The sequence below is a fragment of the Aythya fuligula genome, chromosome 20 (genome assembly GCF_009819795.1).
Source record: "Aythya fuligula isolate bAytFul2 chromosome 20, bAytFul2.pri, whole genome shotgun sequence".
NCBI lineage: Eukaryota > Metazoa > Chordata > Aves > Anseriformes > Anatidae > Aythya > Aythya fuligula.
In genome coordinates, this window is record NC_045578.1 from 10,667,489 (window position 1) to 10,688,896 (window position 21,408).

The 21,408-nt window shown below is 39.9% G+C and overlaps 1 protein-coding gene across 7 annotated transcripts in view; it reads right to left on the reverse strand.

The window, feature by feature from the left end:
• Nucleotides 1-5,634: 5,634 nt before the first annotated feature.
• NF1 (neurofibromin 1) overlaps nucleotides 5,635-21,408 on the reverse strand; it is a 90,902-nt gene continuing 75,128 nt past the window's right edge. For 3 of the 7 annotated variants that reach the window (XM_032200698.1, XM_032200700.1, XM_032200696.1), the window contains 9 exons: nucleotides 20,535-20,692; nucleotides 19,555-19,677; nucleotides 18,724-18,851; nucleotides 17,901-18,001; nucleotides 16,338-16,480; nucleotides 15,499-15,545; nucleotides 14,488-14,704; nucleotides 12,433-12,483; nucleotides 5,635-8,257 (listed from right to left, as the gene is read on the reverse strand). In XM_032200698.1, coding sequence (XP_032056589.1) covers nucleotides 8,115-8,257; nucleotides 12,433-12,483; nucleotides 14,488-14,704; nucleotides 15,499-15,545; nucleotides 16,338-16,480; nucleotides 17,901-18,001; nucleotides 18,724-18,851; nucleotides 19,555-19,677; nucleotides 20,535-20,692 — 1,111 coding nt within the window. In that variant the 3' untranslated portion in view covers nucleotides 5,635-8,114. Of the gene's footprint in view, nucleotides 8,258-12,432; nucleotides 12,484-12,662; nucleotides 12,934-14,487; nucleotides 14,705-15,498; nucleotides 15,546-16,337; nucleotides 16,481-17,900; nucleotides 18,002-18,723; nucleotides 18,852-19,554; nucleotides 19,678-20,534; nucleotides 20,693-21,408 lie in introns of those variants that run through there. The other 4 variants (XM_032200702.1, XM_032200701.1, XM_032200699.1 and 1 more) reach the window with 2 other exon arrangements.

Genomic DNA, 21,408 nt, shown 5'->3' on the forward strand with positions numbered 1-21,408 from the left:
TAAGAAAGATTGGCACCATATGAAATAAAAGGAGTACTGAAAATGAGAAAGGAACAGGTAAGCACCCTCAAGGCCAATTTATTCTTGCCTTCTTTACCTGTGCCTTTGTTGTAAATTACAGGCCTACCCATTAACATCTCAAACAGAACTGGAAAAGTAAGGCCAACAGAAGCGTACTTGCTAAATTTCTTTGTAGGGTGTTTGATGAATCCTCAGAGTGCTGGAGCAGGTTCCTTGCTCTCAGGTGAGCCTGGTTTCATCTGGCCAAGCCTGCACACTCCTGTCAGCAGCGCTGGGTGCGCTGTGCCAACGCTGCAGGTCCCTGCTCACACGGCCACGAGGGACCCCTCAGGCCTGAGCAGCAGCAGCAGAGCTGCCGTGGAGCGAGGCTGCATTGCCTCTGCCAGCCCTGCCGGCCTCTGCGTGGGACTGGCTTGTAGCAGCGTGGCTGTCTTTGCGCTGTCATTGATGATGGATATGCCCTTCAGAAGGTAACTTTTCCTTCTTCCAGGAACTACGTGAGACCAGGAGTTAAAAACAGGGATGGGCCTGGCTGGAGGGAGAGCAGAGGAGAATCAGACCTGGAGGACAAGATGCAGTGCAGCTTTCTGAAAGACAGAATATGCAGAACTGGTGACAGCCTCTTCTCTTTCCGTGAGCAGCTTTTCATGTAAGTAACCCATAGCGCAGCAGGATTCGGCAGCACCGACAAGGCCTTTGTGTTTAATCCGTTTCACGGAGACCTAGATGCCAAGTGTTTTGGGCAAATACAAAAGTTCCTCCCCTTGTTTTGCTGTCCTTCCACCTCAGTGGCCTCACGCCTGTTTGCACTGTGGGGCCTTTATGCCTTTGTATGTTTTGCATTGCTCTGAACCAACCTCTTTGGCTCACAGCCACTTTGTGCCCTGTGTCTGGCCCGTGTTCAGTCATGCCTGTGTGTAGACGGGTGGGTGGGTCCTGCAGACTGTGCAGAGCTCTTCCCTGCACCCTTTTTGCATGTGCCGTCACTGTGAGGAGCTGAAGGCCTCACCTTTCACTTGCCTGGCACTGCACAAAATGCACCGCAGGCCTCTGAGAATGGCTTGCAGTGAGCTCTAGGAGAGGTTGGGAGCAGTTAGTAAACGGAAACAGACTCACCAAGAAGGGGAGGGAACCCTGGCTGATAGTGCAGGTAGGGAGGGCACAGCCAGCATGTGAAGGCACTTGAGAGAAAGCAAATTAAGGTAAAAGGAATGGAGCCCGGGACAGGTAAGGCAGAGGCCATCACTGCCCCACTGACCTGGCATCTTATATCTGTATCTTGAACCGAAGTAGCCTCAGGAGGCTGAGGCAATAAGCTAGAGCGTGGAAAACTCAGTCCCAGTCAGGTCTGTCTCTGATCTGCCTGTTCAGGACCCAGCCGTGTCATTTACCTGTAGCTTCCAAGGCCGTGGTCGGCACAACCAATTTGTGTTTGGCTCAAGAAAGCCGTTCTGTGGAGCACCCAGATCTCCTGTGCAGAGCTTGTTCTCTAAGGATGCTAACCAGGGGTAGCAGCAGTGGAGTAGACCTAAGGTTTCTGAAGGACAGTGTGCTATGAGAAAAAAAATTGTTTTAATGGATCAGTGGGAGTTGCTTGAACATAGAGTTACTTGTCAGTATTTATAGTCTTATCATTTGACTAAGCCTAAAGATGTAGTTGCCAGACTTTTTTTTCCATTACTGCTTTGAACAGCAAGCTTGTACTTGTTTTAACAAGTCACATCACAGCAGGCATTATTCTACGCTCGCCACCCACACAACCCTGGGATTTACTTTCATTTGAGAACTCGTTAAGCGTACCAGCAGTCACCCAAAGCAACCAATGTTCCAAGACGCACAGGATTCACACATATAAATCATGAGTTTTACTGGTGGGAAGAGAACACGGTTGCTTTGAAAGGGAATGGTCAGTAGCAGTCTCCATAACAAAAGACTGGCTTTAGTTTTTACTTCTGTGACACTGTGTGCCTGGGCACATTAAATCTATTTAACTTCACGTGTTTTCTGCCCATCTTTAAAATCCAGATGGACCTAAGGGGAGGAAAGAAAAATAAAAAGCATTTGACAATCGTGCAAGTGACCGACTTGCAGTAGAATTCAACCCTATGGGAGGATGTACAGGACCAGATTTTACCCGTATCTCATGCACGTGGGCATTTTTCTGAAGTAGCTTTTAACCCAGAACAGTATCTGGTCGTGGCAACAGACAGCTCCAAGCCATTCTGGGGTCAGCCGACTGCAGCAAAGAACGACACCCTCTCCCCCCAGCCCTCAGCAGCTTACTATGACAGATAGGACGGCGCCTTCCCTTTCCGTCCGACGCCTTTTCTTAAACCAGCTGCTCGCAGTTGTGAAGCAGCCTGAGATGGGGCTAATCCTGGCAGTTACCTTCAGACATACCTGCCTCAGCGCAACATTTGTGCCTATGTGTGTTACCTGTTTTTTTTTGTGTGGCCAATAGACACATGTAGGGGAGACAAAGACAAAGCTTGTGTTTTCTCACTGTTTGCACTAATCTCGGGGTTCATTTAGAGACCAGAAGTCTACTTTACTGCGTGTGTGAAGAGAGGGTTCTTGACACTGTTTGGTTAGGCAGCAAATGTGAATCCAAGAGCTCCTCTAAGACAGGAGTTCAGAGACTGCTGCTCGTCTATTCCTGCAGTCCCTGCTGGCCCCGGGAACGTGGCAGCGAGGCAGCTGAGCCATACACGCCTGCACGACTGGTTGTACTTCCAACTGAGCAGGCTTAATAATGTATTTATTATGCAGGAACAATAAGACGTCTTAGAAGTCAATGCAGTCACACTTTGTGTTTTTACATCCTTTTATGATTCAGAAAGCCAGAATGTAAGTACTTACACATTTTTAATAGGAAAGTAATACAGTCTCCTAAAAGGAAAAATAGATTTGAGTATCATAAAAGTTGCCTGACAGTTGAAACTTCAGGCTTCTAAGCTAGAAAAAGCCCAGATGGACAAATTATACTGAAATGTTCTTTAAAGACCAAGTAGCTGTTTTATTAAAATATTGAATTTACATTTAAAAAAGAAATATTCTGCTTATTTCAGTTACGATTATATTATTGAAGTGATGTGAAATTCATGACAATGGGCTTTATTCTGTCCGAATTCTGTCCTCAGTTATCTGCTGGCAAACAATTTTTTGTTGTTATTTAGGACCATGCAAGATCACACACACAGAAGCACATTTGTCTGGAAAGAGAAATCCAAGACAATGGATTTCAAACTTGATTCTAGTTTTCCCCAGTGTGGCTTTTCAAATCTCAATTTCAAACCCATCCAACTATCACTGCTCCAAGAAACAGGAAAAGGAGTTCAGAATACACCGACCTTATCCCATACCACAAGTGAATGACCTTCGAACAACTTGTAGCAGGTTGAATTTACATTTTACTTCAAAAAAAGGGAACGTACATACATGAGGGGGGAGTGGGGTGAACAACAATTATCAGAAACCAGGTTTCTACCATTTTTGCCTACAGTTACCAACTGTGTTTGAATCAGCATGGCTCTTGCCTGCTGATGCACAATTGCTTGCGCTATGAACAGGCTTGTGAATCAAGGAAACATTTTCAAAGTTGAGGCCCAAATGGAAATAGTAAGATATCATACACAGTGTAGGTTTATAGTACACAGCATGTTTTTTTTTTTAAATGATGTAACGCAACAGCAGGAAGGAGAAGTAGTAGTTAACAGTTACTAACACTAGAATAATCAAATTTGTATGTTATACATATACAGCAACTAACTGCTTTACAAAAAAAGCAAAATAATACAATATATTGTCACATGTATTTACAGTGTAGTAAATATACTTTTCTGTCAAATTTTACACAAAAAAACTATTTACAGGTGAATATACTGCATTAAAAAAAATTGTGGGACCAACACTAAAAGTGACTTTTTGTGGTAAGTTTGTTGCATAACAGTAAGACGTGCTTCATTACATTTGGAAAAATTAACCTTAGAACGAAACAAAAAGCCCTAAAACCTACAACCCAGTTAGGAATAGAGCACTGGAATGCTCCCAGGTGCTCAGTCCAAAATACTTATTTGAAATGTTTCCTGTTCTTGGAAACCTCATGCACATTAAAGCAGAAACATCGGCATAATTAACAGGTAGGTTATGCACTATTCAAATACTACTGAATTATTTTTAAGTCAGGGAAAATACAAACACAAAATGTTAATCATCTTTACAGTACTGTACTGTAGTTAGTGCGTAATGGATAGCATGTTCTAAAACAGGGGTGTCAAACATACAGTCCCCATTATGTAGTTATATGGTCCACGTGTTAAAATCAGATTTTTCTGAAATTAAGTTTTCATTTTAAAGTACACAGACCCCATGGCTGCAGAGGTAATCTTCAAACCGTAACTAAGGTAACCCGTGCAGTGGTGAGTGCCCTGTAGTCTGCAGGCTGCCTGAAGCAGTGACTGGAAGGTCTGAGCTCAGTCTCCCACTTCTTAGATCAGGTTTCAAGCCTGAAGCATCAGCAGCAGCAACCAACTGCTGATCACTAAGGTCAATGGAGTGACAGGATGGGGAGCGAACTGAAGCAGGCTGGACTGGGAATGGAGAGTGGTGCTCAGGGAAGGAAGCAGAGCAAGGTGCGGAACATTCAGAACAGGAAAAGGGAACAAATAAAGAAGGCTGTGAAAAAGAAACCAAACAGGCAAGGTAACAGCAAGGGCTACTACAGGGAGCAGGCTTTCTAAGTGATGAATGATAAGGCACTGAACAACCAGTTACTAACAAAAGTTTAATTATTAAAGAAAGGCCATGTTTTCCCCCTTGATCTAAGCGCGAACTTCCTGAATACTGGCACTGGGAGATTACTTTGCTGTGTATCAGGGCACACACGGCCCTGAATTAAATCTTGGCCCTAGACTGTGGCCACCTAGAGTGGCCATCGCTGCGTTCAGCTCTGCAGCCCCCAAATTAAGACAGACTTGGACCTCTCGGAGCAAGTCCAAACAAGGGACAGGAAGATGATCAGAGGGTTGGAGCATCTCTCTCTCCTATGAAGACAGGCTGAGAGAGCTGGGGGTGTTCAGCCTGGAGAAGGCTGTGGGGAGACCTTACAACAGCCTTCCAGTACTTAAAGGGGGCCCACAGGAAAACTGGGGAGGAACTCTTTGTCAGGGAGTGTAGTGGTAGGACATGAGGGAATAGTTTTAAACTAAAAGGGGAGATTTAGATTAGATATAAGGAAGAAATTCTTCACTGTGAGGGTGGTGAGGCACTGAACAGGTTGCCCAGAGAAGCTGTGAATGGCCCAGCTCTGGAAGTGCTCAAGGGCAGGCAGGACAGGGCTTTGAGCAACCTGATTTAGTGGGAGGTGCCCCTGCCCATGGCAGGGGGTTGGAACTGGATGTGCTTTAAAGGTCCCTTCCAACCCAAACCACTCTATGATTCCATTACTATAATTACACCAAAATTCACCTCTCTTTACCTAACATGTTTGACACCCCTGCTCTAAAAAGTTCAGGTCCTCTCACTGAACTATGCAGTGAAAAAATTAAATGACTCCCCTACCTTCCAAGATATAGAACAAATTAAATTGTAGTGACTTGCTTTATATTTTTTTAATTTTTTTTTTTCAGCCAGGACTGAGAGCTTCTAGTTCTAGTTCTCACACAAAAGGTGATTTTAATAATTGTCCATTTTGATTTTGCATTACTTGTATTTCTAAGACTGCTTAATTCTATTTTAATGACACCTTTTTTATATAAGCAATGCAAAATACTGGAAGAGTTGCAATGTACTCAGTCCTAACAAAACTGATTTGGTAGTTCATCTGGAATTATTTCTTTTTAAAGAAAATTCGCTCATAGGAGGAAACTGAAAATTACCTTTTCCTACCAGCAAATTACAAGATATTCTTTTTTCTTCCAACCTATGGCAAGAACAAGTCTTCAGGCTTCAACAATTCATTGTCTTCATTAAAATGGAAAGGGCTGGAATTAGCTTGGTTCAGTATAACCAAGAGCAAACTGACAGTGACACCAAAGGCAGCTATTAGCAATTTGATGTATGAGATGAGAAAGGTTTTTAAATCAGTGACTCCCCAAATTACAAATGCATAGCAGCTTAAAAACATGGCACGAGTCACTGCTCTATTCCTAAATTCACTTCTAGCCTCATAATCCCTTTCATAGATCTGTATCAGTTCAGTAATCATGTTTCTACTGCAGCTTCTACACAATCGAGAAGAAAAGATTTGGTTAATTGCACAAGTCTTAATATTTTCCAATGTATCTATTTCAAGATCGCTAATTCTACTTTTTCCTCTTGTTTTGGCAAACTATTTGCATATTAAGTTTGTGTTCATAGTTCTTCCAGGACTGTAAACGAATTAAAAAAAATTAAGTTGTTATTTTATGAATCAATACAATAAAGGCATTTTTATTTACATAAATGTTACATTGTTACTGTGTGGATACATGTGAATTACGTGCTATATCAATAAAATCTGAACACTTAATTGTACCATTCTCTAACAATTTAGCTGTGGAGTTTGATTTACTGAAAGCCACTAATAAAATTACACTAGAGGATTTCCTTTTTATTATATAGTGGATATTTTTTTCTCCTTTAAAGCCACTTATAAATTGTTAATTTCTAACATACAACAGGGATCTCAAACTAGGAAGTACAGCTGTTGTTAGCAGTAGATATACTTAGCCCTAAGATGAGCACCTGGATGACAGGCCTTTTTGTCAGAATTTCTGTTCACCGCTGAGATCCAACACTCCGCACGTTTTCAGTCCGTGCAGGTAGCATCTGTAGCACCCAGTGCCACATCTTTACATGTCACTCAGCATAGCAGCATATTATCACAGTCATCCATTGCTAATACACTACTGTGGCTGACAAGTGATACTGTGGCTTTCACAGTGATAGCAATTTCAGTTTTGTATAACCCCCAAGTACGAACCCTTGCAAACTGAACCCCCTTGAAAGTTCTGCAAGACAGGTTTGACTGCAAACGTCTGTACTGATACCAGAAATTGCACTGCAAACATTCAAACGTAACCTGGATTTGACAAAGTGTCAGTTATTTTTTAAGTTCATGTACCTTAAGCAAACATTACTGTTTTTATGTCACTGCTTGGGCAGCGCAAAAGCAGCTTTGCCAAAAAACCTCCCAGAGCTGGAAGTTAATTCATAAAATTTTCCCCTCCATACCCCAATGGTTTTTCTGCCAGGAATTTCTTGAAGGTGCATATTGGTGGGAAGGGCAAAACTAAAGTATAGGCTAAATGGAAGAAAGAAGCAATACGTTTTCAACATTGCTACAATGACACCATAATAGTCAGTTTGTGATGATTTTCTTTCCACTATCCAACCTTCTTTAGTGCAGTTAAAGTACAGCAAAAAAAAAAAAATTGCTTTGGAAAAAAGCCAGTTTGTCCAGTCTGGTCCATATACAGTCCAAGTGTGTGAAGCTATGGTCTGGGGAATGAAGAGACTCATGCAGCCTCCTTGTCCTCTTTAAATTTATTGCTAATTACTAGAAATTTAATCTAATCAACCACTTCTGGTTAAGCTCATTGTACTGCGGCTATCGTAAGTTTCTTTTAAGCATGGTAAAAAAAAGTCCACAGCTAAAAATCCTACAGGTTTGAATTAAAACCAGAATTATAGGAACTTCCCCGGCTCATAAAGCCACTACCTTGACAAGTGTGCAAACAGGATTAAGTATTAACACTTTCCTTCAGAGAAGAAACAAACAAGGCATATCACAGAAGCAAGGTAGAACCGTCTATGGAAAATGGCTTTCATATTTGGACAAGATACTGTACTGCAGTGTTAAAGAACTCCACGCTTTCTTCGGCTACAAAGTCCGTCAGGATCTATAAGCGGTTCTGAAACACTGGCTTAAATCAAAAACAGAAGTAAAGAAAAAGGCATTAAAATTCAGGCAATGTTTCAGGAGTTGATCATCTGGCAACATGGCTGACAGGATGGGAACTTTAAAAATTAAGTGCAGCATCACAACTGGTGGGGGGCCCTTTGCAAGAGGCCCACGTACGTCAGTCAGTTTCAAAAAAAAACAAACCCAAATTTCACACAATCTTTTTAATGCTGTGACGTTTCAAGCTGCCAGCACTTCGCTGCTTTTGCACCTGGCTGGCGGAGCCGTGGCGCATCCTCCCGCTGTTGGCGTGGCCGGCGGTGGGCGAGAGCTCCACGTTCTCCTTGTCGATCCCTGGGGAAATACACAGACGGAGGTTAGCCCCGCTTTGCCCACCCTGCGGCTTAATGCTCTAAGGACAGATACTTCTGCAAATAAACGGGTTAGCATGTAGGCACCTATGTGGTACAACAAACTGTGACGCCTCTGACGCCAAAATAAAGGCATCGCAGGGTGCACGGAGCCCGTGCCTGCCAGGCAGCGCCCTCCGGACCACGCAACGGCCAGGTACCGGCGACACGGTGACGGTCGGTGACGCTGTGCTCGAGACACGGCCCAGTTCTGCCATGCGTACAGGTGGCGGTGCGGAAACAGCCCTTCGTAACGCAAGCGACCAGCAGTGCTGCCCTAGCTGGGAAAGCACTTCAGACATCTGAGGAACAATTTATTAAAAAAAAAAAAACAAAAAACAAACAAAAACGAAAAAACTTGTAACTGTTATAGCAAGACATAACACAGCCTTACTGGTGATGACGACTCGTAAATGAGAGATCTGATACAGCTGATTTACTGCAGTTCTGTAATATGAAAAATCATTTTTTCAGGATCAAACGTATGACTCTCTGCTCAGGGAACGCACAGCCTCTGACCTGACCAAACACCTCCATGTGCTAACTTTTTTTTTAAGCTGCAGACTGGATTTGTTAGTTCAAGCTGCGTCCAAGAATAAAAGACAAAATACTTCCACAGACACGGGCTGATTTCTTTCAATACGTCACAACACTATGAAAATACACAGGGGTTATGAAGTGGTCACTGAATCCATCGAGTCATCTCTAGCCAAAGAGAAATAGCAATTTTATTTAATATTGGAAATAGCATATATATGCGTAAAGAAAAAGGAGATGATCGACATGATTTAGATGCATGCATATCAGAGATGCACTGAATTGCCCAGTCTGGGAAATTGCTAAATTTTCTTCTCAGAACCTACTTATTAAAAAGATGCTTTAGGTAGGCATTATTCATCTACTTAAGCTGAATGTGCATTAAGGATCTGAAGATGAATTTCTTCTTTTGTCACTCTAACAAGAACATCCTTGACAAAGCGTGCTGCCATCAGCAGCGGGCCTTTCTGTTCTCCAACAGTCTGTCAAGTAGTACCATTAAAATCAAGTTCTAACAGTATCATATTTGCAAGGTTTCCAGCTGTTTGAAATTGCACTGTAACAACACCTGACATGTAGAACAACCTGGGGAGAAAGGGATGCATTTCGGATGGCCATTTAAATACCTTCGGAACTGCCTGATCTGAAGACCATTACAGAATCCCATTTTCTCATTCACAATTTGTTCCAGGCACCAGTCACCTACATGTAATAGCAATCGAAATGCAAATATTTGAAAATAGGTGCTAAGCACATGCAAAGTAGCTTGTCCTAACTTCTTATCTACTGCGTGCCACAGCACAACCTGGGCAGTAAAACCAGTGTGCAAATCCAGAGTGAACTGAACGGAGACGTGCGATATCTGCACTTCAATACTGCTGTTCGGTTTACCTATACACATATATTGTAACCATAAATATATACTGACATTCATAGTGACAACAAAAATCACTGCAAATACGCTTGGAAGCTCGCTCGTAACCAAGAGGCCGGTGAGATCCCGGTCAGAGCGCTCCATTTCGGCAGCTGACAACCCCCTGCAGCCGACGGCAGTGTCAGCACCTCCCTGCGGACACAGCTCCTCCTTCGCAGAAGGGACACACTCCAAAATGCTCATTGGTAGAATGTACGTGGGTACTTGAAATAAAATACTCCATACATAACCCCAAAAAGAAGCCCTCCTAAATTAAGAGTAAGGAAACACTAGGGCCAGAGCTTGGAGACCATTTGCATCATCCCTTTTGGAGACCGCTCTGGTAAACAAGGCTTTCCAGCTAGCTAAGAAAGTCTTGTTTGACAAATTGATTTAAAAACATAACTGGAGATCTGCACTGAATGCTTCATAAAGTTACACCAAGTCTGTATAAATGAAACAAGTTCACCGTCTTTAGGCACCTACAGAGGGAAGGCACACTGCAAAGTGCATGGAAAGAGCCTGCCTGAGAGAGACGGGCAGTTCGTGCCTGACTTGGATGCGCAGCGCTGCTGCCGTGGGGCTCTTACCAGTGCAGACCCTTGCCTTAATAAGACATTAGCAGTCACAGGGCTGCAATACGGTTTTTAGTATCTGCCAGTTGAGATATGATTACAATTAAAATCATACACAACACCAATTCGATGCAGTTCTCAAAAGCCCAAGTTTTGCTGGGATATCAGGCTGGTTAGCTTGGCCTGGGAACAATCCCCTGGCTCAAGGCCTGCAGATGACCAGCTACATGTACTTACAGAACGGCCAGCCAGCAGATGAAGGGTTCTGCTCCATCCTCACAGCATCCGTATCACTACACGTACTCACTGAAAACCCTAAATGCAAGGCCACACAGCCCTTTTCAGCTACAGTTTTGAGAACAATAAGCAAATTAAATTTAACTCAAGTTCGCAGTAGCAGAGGTTGATTCTTGCTACCAGGAAAGATTTGTGTGTATACAAGGACATCAAAATCCCCCCAGCACTGAGCCTTGGCTCAGAAAGAGAAAGACAAATGTAAGTATATGAAGTACAAATCAAGGTTTTAAGGACTGTCTCACTGCCTGTCAGGTATGGACAGAGGGGGTAAGTAGGCTTATTTTGGATACATCAGGAATAGAACTGATGCAGGTACTCACTTGAAGAGTTGAGAGTAGACACCAGTTATAATAATGATTTAAGCCCTGGCAAATCAAGAGGGGAAGAACCAAGAATTAACTTTAAACAAGAACAACTACAGAAGCAGCTTTCTAAGAAGGATATTACCAGGAAACACACAGAGAACAGGTGGGTCTGGCAATTTTAACGATGGCTGCTTCTGCAGAAGTGCAGCTTCCCCAGACAGAGGTAGGAGGAGGCTTACGGGGTACAAGATGAGGATGAAACCACAGACAAGATTTATACCCAAGTGCATATACCTTTCCTAGAAGCCTCAGATGTTCTCTGCAGGACAAGGTAACTCTTACTATGCTGTGCTAAAAGAATCACGTGAAACAACGCTCCAGAACAAACCCCATCAGTGTGAGCTTAACGCTGACATACAACACGTGAAAGCCTTGGGTTATGAGCCCTTACTCTACCACCTTTGGACAGTTTGTCATTTAAAGATATAAATCTAAGACTTGGGCTTAGTGCAGACATACTTCCCATCAATTATTACTTTTATGATGATTCTACTTCAAGTTAATCATTCGTGTAGCAATATCTTTGTGTAGCTGTCACATTACTTCTGCAACAAAATGATTGTCTGAGGCATGTTTAACAACACCAAACACTTACAGTACACGTGCAGCACTGGGATGAATAGCAGGAATGGTATTTTAATGGGAGAGGCTCGAAGTACAACCAGCAGCAAAAGTTAAGATGTCTGACAGCAAATAAAAAGGTTAGAGCAAAATCCTATTACTACAAATTATATCTTCCATACTTTTACACCTCATTCCTGTAAGAGATTGATTCTCATCGGCATGAGCAAGGAGAGCAAATACACTCCACTATTCCACAGTCACAGGGAAAAAAAAAACTCCAGCCAGAAGCTGCCTGCGGGCTGTCATCCTTCCACTCCCTGTGTGGGTGTGAGCTTACAAAAGTCACAATCTATGATGAGAATAGGAAGCAACCCACGGGTGTAAGTAAAAAAAAGTCTTCTGCAGCTTTTTTCTTTTTTTATATATATATTTCTCCATATAGAAGCAGAAATCAAATGGTGTTGATGAGTATCCATTTTAGTGAGCCTCTTTCAATTTAGTCCAAACAACTTATGCCTGCTTTCTGGTGGCGTGCAACTGAAGCTTCAGAGGAAGTCATCTTTAACATTACAGCTAATATGAGGCAGTTTTACATTTTACCTTAATACCTGCAACAGAATAATTTTGCATACCAAGATTCCACTTCTTTATTACCAAATTTATATTATCCTTAAACACATTAATGACTTTTTTTGTCTGCTACATCATCAAATGTTATCAGCATCACACAAGAAATTCAGCAGCTTAGCTCTTATACTGAAGCCATTCCCATGTTCAAAGGATTAGTAAACTACTTCTCATGCCACAAGCCCAACCCTAAAGCAGATCAAGCAGTATCTCGTGCAAATATGATGGAAGTAGAGTGTACCTTGATGAGGAAGCTGCATGAAAACTGCAGATTTAGAGCAAGGCAGAGAAGCTTCACAGACACAGAATGAAAGAAAAACCATAAGTGAATAATGTCCATGACACGGGGAAGGGGAGGGGGTGGAGATGCCGACAGACAAAACATTTATAAACAACCTTGCCTATGTGTTTCCAGATGCAATAAATATTATTTTTCATGTTATCTGCAATTTAATATATTTCTTAGCATAACAAAAAAAGTACTTGGATGTAAGTTGTTTGTTTGTTTGTTTGTTTTTTAAACTCGGTGTGACCAAGTAACTCAGCACTGCTAAAGACCTGATTTTCTTGTTCAGTCATTCTCAAATCAGAGTGAGCGGATGGCAGGTCTGCATTCCATATTAGTCCCATAGTTGCCGTGCTGTTTTAAGAAATTCTGCAGCCCACATTTACTTCATATTCTATAATTCTTTTACCAAAGATTTTTATCTTGGCAGATATGCTTACTCCCTCATTCTTGTCTCTACAGTGAGGAGAGAATGAATAAACACCACCATCAGTGTACAAGAACACAAAAGTCCTGTATGCAGCAATGGAGCTGTATAAAGTGCCAGAAGACCAATTACATTTTTAATAAAATTAAGCAGCTTAAAAAGCAAAGCATGCAAAGTTGCCCTGGTTAACATAACACTTTAAACTAGTGAAACTGTATATTGACTAAGGTGGAACAGTATAATAAATGTGGGATGGAGGAGCAGGATGAAATGCCCCATGTTGTGACCCGGCCCACAGTTTCAGAAAGCTGGAGATCCCCTGATCTTTGACCAAGGCTTTGCACTGAAATTGCTAGAATGAATCAAGAAAGATCAAACAAATAAGACAGACACTAAAAACCAGTGAGAGATGATGGGAAAATAATCAGTCAACACAAGACTTTCATAAAATAGTAAATCACTTAAGGCGGTTTCTCACTAGCCTGAAATACCTTTACAGGCAGACTCCTTATGAAGATGCCTCCAGTGTGGTTACACAAAAATGGAACCATTAGAAAGTTTTTGCCTATATGCAATTTACAGGGTATCTGTGTTCTTAGTACAAGACTACAGAAAATGAATACAAAGCAATACTTTATTCTATTTAAACAATCCGAAATTTAAGTTTTAATAAATTTAAATGTATGACCTCCTGTATCTGCCAAAAATCTTGTTAAAATGTTCCTGTTTAAAATACTGCTAAAAAAAATACCTGAAGTCAAGAGATACAAACCTGCAAATCCACTTTCTAACTTTTTGAAGGAATTCAAGACTATTCAAATAAGTAGTCTTCATAGGCTGTACTTCATTACAATTTTTAACTGTTGGAGTTGCCACTGATGCTACATTTACATGGGAAGAGGCTGTCCACAATGTACTTATTTTCACATTGATGGCCATCTGTATTTTTCCTCCTTTAGTTTTATCCTTCTGCCTGTTCTAACATCACAGATAATTTTTAGCTGTATGCTAAATGAGAATGTTTCTATCAAACCACCTTCCTTTTCCATAACCTGGTTGTTAACTAACCCTAACAGAGTGCAGGTATGGATAATGCAGAAATATTTCTCTATACAGGATGAATTGCATGATAACACAGCAGTTGCATTATGCCTTTGTAACAAATAAATGACACCGTAAAATAGTAATCTGCAAAGCTTCTCCAACCTCAACTTTTACCTGTTCTTATTGCTCAAATCAAATGGGATGCCAGGAATGCAAAACAAGGCAACAGTACCATGGCCACAATGACACAAAGGTCTCCTCTAAGCTAAAGTGCCATTACTTAAGTAGCAGAAAGAGAAGTAACAGCTGTGGAAAATACCCTTCACATTTTTTCTCCTCATTTCAGACGAATTTATTTAATATAATAAATCATCCTGAGTTGGAGGAACGGGAAAACAAACAGTTTAATATTCATTTGACTCAATAATGCAATGATGCATAAAAGCACCCCAAAAGACAATGAGACTGAGCACTTGGCTGCATAAACACTAAATTCAATAAATTCCCCTTACCTATGTAGTATCACAACAGCTACTGACCTGGGGAGTGCTGGGAAGTTGCGAGCGAGGTCATAGAATTGGAAAGGTTAAGGTTAGCAGTAATGCTAAGTTGGCTCTGCACTGCAGGAGGATATGGAGATGTGGGTGTCAGGAGAGATTCTTCACTGGTTTCCTCATCAATTCCAGGCAAATACGTGTCAATCAAGGCATCAAGAAACTTCACTATGAGTTCAGCATAGTCTGGGATTTGTGTTTGCTGTGGGTGATGGGGGAAAAAAAGATTGATTCCTTTCTTTCTACTTTTCTGTCAATATGAGCTTTGCCCCAGAACTCACTCTAAGATTACGCTGGTTTTGCCTGGAAATTTTAAAAAGCGTCTGAGGTAAGTATAAGCAAGAACTGATTTGTGGTCTTTTCCAGATTAATCTAAATGCACTTATTAAAGATCACTTGTAGGTGTGATTTCAGTACTGCTGGGAACTACAAAGCCAGAAAAGTTTCACTCATTAAGTGCCACAGATATCCAAGCCTAACAGATTATTAATGCCCCGCACTCATTACTCATGCCCCATAACTGAACATCCAGAACGCTGCCTATCCTGCTCATCTACTTCTTGTTACAATACTAGAGGGAACAGATAGCAGTACAGATGGTAAATGCTTTTATTTTTTCTGTCGTAACATAAAATTTATTCTTATGGAATTATAACTCTTATCAATTTAATTCCTTAAACTGTAAGACAGAGATGATAAACTAAAGAGTTTCTGAATGATGTACATGTAGTGAACTTAGGAATGCTGGAAAGGTGCATTTACACACCTGACTGCTTGTAGCCAGCTTTGGTTAAGTTAACTTTACTGTGTCTATGAAAATATCCACTGCAGGTTAGAAAACTGTTTTAGACACAGAAGTGAGCCTTATGGTACTAATTGCTCATATCAACTCTGTAATTTACCATTTATCTGCACCCTTCCTGGAGCATCAATGTTCTTTATAAAGAGAATAAGGGTAAAACACTGATGAACTTACATACAGCATACTATTCTTACCTTAGAAAATGGGCCAGCAAACCTCCATAACCCATTAAATCCAAAACCTACAACAACAAATTGAATGTTACCACAAAAACACAGTTCTCAGTTGACAGAAAACAATTAGAAACTGTACATGGAGGATTACCTGGATTTACTTCAGCATGGAAATTCAGTATTTTACTTGGAGACTGAAAATACTAAATTTTTGTCCAAACTGAATAAGATAAAATGATGGAATTCTAATTTATTAGATACATGGGTTAAAAAGCCTCAAAATCTCAGAACTGTCATGCAGTAAATTCTTGATATTTTAAAAAGTAAATTTAACCTGTGAATATGTATCTCATTTTGGAAATTATATCAACACATTTTTTTCTCAATAGTCATCTGTTTCTTATGAATCTTCCTGGAGAGTCTTTGATTAAGGATCATAAAAAATATTTAGGTTTTAAGTGCTCAAGCGTCACATGAAAGGGAAGCTTAGGTGTTAAAAAACAAATGTTGCTCTATAAAATTTACCCATCATTAAATCAACCCATAACTTAAAAGGTTAACTTAAAGATCACCATTCATCACCACCGTATAATTTGGTTAGTGGAAACAGAATACTGAGTATTATACTTTTAATAGCTGGTGCATAACTACAAAAACCAGTTTTAATGGTCATGTCAGTAGCTGTTTTTTTAATATGCAAACACTTAACTATTATTTGGCTTTATGAAGTTGGAGAGCATCCACAAAGCAAAGCTGACTTGCTGTTTCATTAAGGCTGCAATAATTCAGAAACTTTTCATTAGCACGTCTAACTTAAAATTCAGCAGTTTAATAAATAAATAAATAAATAAAATATTTACTTTGTAGATAAGAAGTTTGGTATTGGGGTGGAGACTCTTCATGGTAGACAACACTCTGAACAATCCCATGAATTGGATTCAACAAATTCGGATCCTGGCACAGTGACAAAAGGGTATTGATCTTGGAATCCAATAAATTATGCCTAAAGAAAAGAACAGTGGCTTATTTTTTTTCCCACAAAATAAGAATACAGTTTACAACTACTTTAAAAAACAGCAGTTAAAGTGGGATTTTCAAAAGTTCAGTGATTTTAGAAGTAGAATGCAGCAAGGATGTTAAGAGGAATAACACTTCTGAAAATTTGTAGTAACAACAGGACCCATCAGAGCATTCTCTTTTCCTAGCATTTTATATTGCAAATATGTTTATCATTTTCAACCAAAAAAATCATTCCCTGGATTTGTGTGCATGTCAAAGGTGAACTTTCAAAGCAGTTTTGTAAACTTGCAAGGGTACTGCCTCATTTGAGCTCCCTTGCAGAACTCAGGCTTTGATCACACTATTACTGCACTAGATCATGCCCATCAAGCTCGACAGTCAGTTTAAGCCTACACAGAAGAGGACAGAACAACATCGTATGTTAAGCTCACCCCATGATTTAACGGAAGAAAAAAACAAAACAAAACAAAAAACAACTTATAACTTGGGCAGTAACAATACAGGCAATTCAAGCTACCTCTGTGTTGACCCTTTAAGACATCATGAGCTCAGAGAAATCCCCGTAATGGGAAAGAGGGCTGTCTATGCAAGGCTTCCTAATAGCATTTTTTCTTTTGAAGCAAAATGCCTGTTCTTTACAAATGTGATTTCAGTAACTCACAGAACTTGTTTATATTCTGACTATTATTTTATAAAACCAGAAAAAGGTACCATTATTTCAAAATCATGCATCAGTCAGTTTTAAAAGTCTCCTCACTTTACCTTCTGATAGCTGGGTTTCCCTTGTATATATTGCCTGTAGTGAATACTACTTTTAACCTATATCTAAAGAGATGCATTCAAAGAGTACATTGAACCACACTTTAAATCAGTTTTTTTGGGTTACTTATTTAAAAAAAAAAAAAAATCTGAGTCTAACCGGTACAAAAATAGTACCTAAGAGACACTACATATAGACTTCTATAGAAAACTATATGACTACATTGAAACATAATTTGACTCCCTACAGTAACAAGTAAGTGATAAAGCCATGCTGAGCCACTAGAACAATGGCAGCAGTGATGCTGAAAGCTTTCAGGAGAACCTGATGTGCACAGCCCGGCTCCCTAGCAAGAGTGACACAGCGCTCTCCCACGCTCTGCCAGCCTGCCCAGAACCCGGCGCTGAGGAGTGCTTTGGGACCATCTGGAGCACTGCTATCTGAGGGTGCCTATTCTAGCATGAACATTATATTAATTTAATGTAGGGAAAAAAGGATAATTCCCAAATTGCAATGGACATTTGTCTCAACGAGGCAAGGACAGATTGCAGCTAGTAACCTGCGAATGAGAAGTACCTCATACGTGCTTGTCTGCTCCAGAGACTTTTTAAAGGAAGGCCAAGTCAGAGCTTCAGATACTTACACAACAGGAAAGACCTTTGGGAAGACAACACTGGCTTCTGCTAAATACTCGTACAGAATCCGCTGGTCAAACTCGTCAGTAGTGTACTTCACTAACGTTGCCTATGATAATGTAAAGGATTAAATTAGCATGCTTTAATAGGAGAATTTGAGTAGTTACAGGCTTTTTTGTTTGTTTGTTGTTGTAGTTTCCAATTTTAGTACTTCTGGGTTGCAGAAAAAGCAGCACTACAGAACATTAATTTGTCCTCTTCAGACATGGAATCAAGTGACTTCATGTCTTCGTGGGACACAATAAGAACAACTGGCAATAGCTTCTACTTTGGAAAAAAAAAAAAAAAAAAGGCTTTTTTTTTTTTTTTTTTTTTACATAACTGCAACTGACTCTGTGAATTATAACAGGAATGCAAACTGTACTGGAGCATCTGATGAAAGCACTCTCATACTGGTAGCTACATTACTAGTTAGTCAAGTTTTAAATTGAATCATGCTGGAATTTCAAAAAACGTTCACTTAACTTTTAAAATATAATATGTGATACCTTCTTGCTATATAAAATTAGTTTATAAAACAAATCTGCAAGGAAAATGGATCAATTGTTGGACAAGTTCTGCAAAACAATAGGCTCTCATGCATTTTTCAAATACATTTATAAAAGAGATTCCTAGAAAGTCTGAAGAAAATCGACAAAAGTACAGATTTACACATTACATACTGATTCTGATCCACGTGAATTTAGAAGCACTGCAAGGAACACACATGCTTCTTTGGAAGATAAAAGAACATCAGAAAATAATACAATAATACACAGAAAAAAGGCTTACAAGAACTGTAAGCAGCAGTGCTTGAATTTTTGGGTCAGTCAGAACTTCTTCATCTAGGAGGACGTTTGACTCAGAAACAGAAACTTTTCGAAGATGTGGGTGTTGCTGTGGTGATATTCTCTGGGTCTCTGCCAGATAAAAAAGAGCAGCTCATCCAAAGAAAAATGTACCCAAACCAAAACAAAATTAGCTCTTGCACAACAAATTCAGTTATATGCAAACTTCAAAGTTCAACAGAATTTTCATAAAGTATAAAAGCAACAATTATGCTGTAATACTAGCGGCGCTAGGCTGTCACATGGGATGTATTATCAAATGGTAAACAGTAACCCCAATTTCCTATTTAGTGAAATACAGGCCCAGGGGTGGTAAGTACCATATTCAGGGTCAGGCGGCAGACTGACATCAGATACAACAGAAGAACCCTGGTCTTGCATTGCAATTGGGGATGGGGGCACAGGAAGCAGATGTGGGAGAAGATGAAGAGAGGCATTCTAGGCATTATGTCACTTTTCATCTGCAAAAATTTGCAGCTAGGGCTTAGTAAGTCATAAAAAGTCAAATTTTACTTATTTAATTTCACTCCTGTATACAGTGCTTTGTAGCTGCCCCTTATTCTGTGTCTGCAAACTGAGCAACTCTAATTCCAATCTCAATTGCCAGTGATAAGGAAGACTGTATTCTCCACAAGCCATTATTAAGATATTTCTCCCTTACCTTGTAGTACCTTACCTAAGCAAATAAACACTGAATTTAGAAATAATCCTTTGTATATATATACAAAGCATTTATAATTAGTGTTATTCTGAAAGCGTTAGTCCTGTTTCTCACCCATTTCATAATCATTTTCGGCTACTCTCCTCATTTTGGGAGGCGTTGTGATTCCAGATTCCATGTCTTGCCTTTTAGGAGCCTTTGTGTCCGATATCAAATGGTCAAAACTTTTCCTTGTACCTAAAAACAATTTATCATGAAATTAAAAACATTAAACCTAAATCCATACACTTAAGTATTTCCAATTTTCTGGCCAAGCTATCCTATCTACAATATATTGGTAGGAATCTGGGGACATTTTCACCAGTTCCAGGGATGGTAAAGAAAATATGGTCACACCATGCCGCTCTCCATCACAATTTCCAAAATGCTTCACAATACATATGAGGATAGCATGCAATTTATTCCAGTATGTAAGCTGTGGGCATGCTATGGTTTCCTGATCAACACATCACATTGAATAAACATGCCAAAATGTGATTACTGTAAAGAAAGCAGTAACAGGATTGTAATGAAAGAAATGTCCCTCTTCTTCCATATATGCCACAATGTAAAAGGGTAACCAGAAGTTATGAGAATGAAGTCATATCATTTCTTTGATACTAAGACTTGCTTGTAAACATGATGCACTGATAAGCCAAGTATAAAAGAAAAAAATGATTGCTTCCAAAACATCTAAAATGTTTTGGGACCATTTCTCCCACCGTAAAATAGAATACTCAATATAGCAACTAAGCTTAAGTACTCAGCTTCTTGGTTTTACTAACAGAGGGCTGGTGGCAGAAAATTAGCACTATGAACCTTTGGTATCTGGAATATCGTGGGGTTTTTTTGTTTGTTTGTTTGTTTTGCCTCTCCCCTCTCTGATCAAAAGAACTTAATTACTCCTCTCTATTTGCATTTTGTAGAAACTACATACATTCCTCTGACTTGGGAAAAAACACTTGAAGTCAGAACAAATACTCGTAAAATTTTTCTCTAATAACACTTCCTGGGGTATTCTGTAGACAAATTAGTAAATTAGGTATCTTAATAACCTAGAAGCTTTTTAGTGTTTGCTTGTGAAGGCTGCCCCATATCCAAACTCATGGATTTTCGTGTTCGAGGACTTATCTGTCCCACTGTCGGGTAACTGGCAGCCAGATGTCTGTCTGACCCCTTTGGTGATGACCATGGTTGATTTTCCTTTAGTGTCCTGAAAGTGCAGAGAAATTAAAATAAGAAAATCTTTGAAACTGTTGCATGTTTAGGCATTAATTTTTAAACTAGCCAAAGTATCCTTTATTAAAGCCATCTTTTCTAACAAGTTAAACTTCCAGAAATACATATTAAGAAATAGTAATTACTTTGCTAGCAAAAATGTGTGAAAAATAACAATCTATTATGAATGTAATTTTGAAGAGATAAAAATAAAGTAATAACAAAAACACAAGGAAATCAGCATCTAATAAGGCAAGATGCAAGAGATTTAACAAGCAGCTCTCCATGCTGGATGCTAAAAAGACAGGTACCAAGTAAAGCACTCTGTATTGAAACAAACTGGCTCTGCATGTCACTTCTAGGTTGACTTCCTAGCTACCTCAGTGGCCATTTATGGACAGACTGTAAGATGTCAAGGTTTTCCAATGACAGGAACCAAGTGATTAACTTAGTATATGTCCTGGAGCTCTCAAAAAGACACAGAATTTTCTTATAGAATATAAATGAAAAATGAGGTGAAATTAGGTCTTGTAAAAAGGGGTTAGCAAAAAGATTAAGACCTTCCAAAGAATTTAAACTCTGAAACAGCTTCAGAGATCTCAAAATTAAATCTATACAAATTCAATACACAAATTCCTCTATGACTCTTGAGCACACTGGTCAAGAAGCATGCTGGTCAGGAACCAGCAATATGTAGCTGAACATTCACTT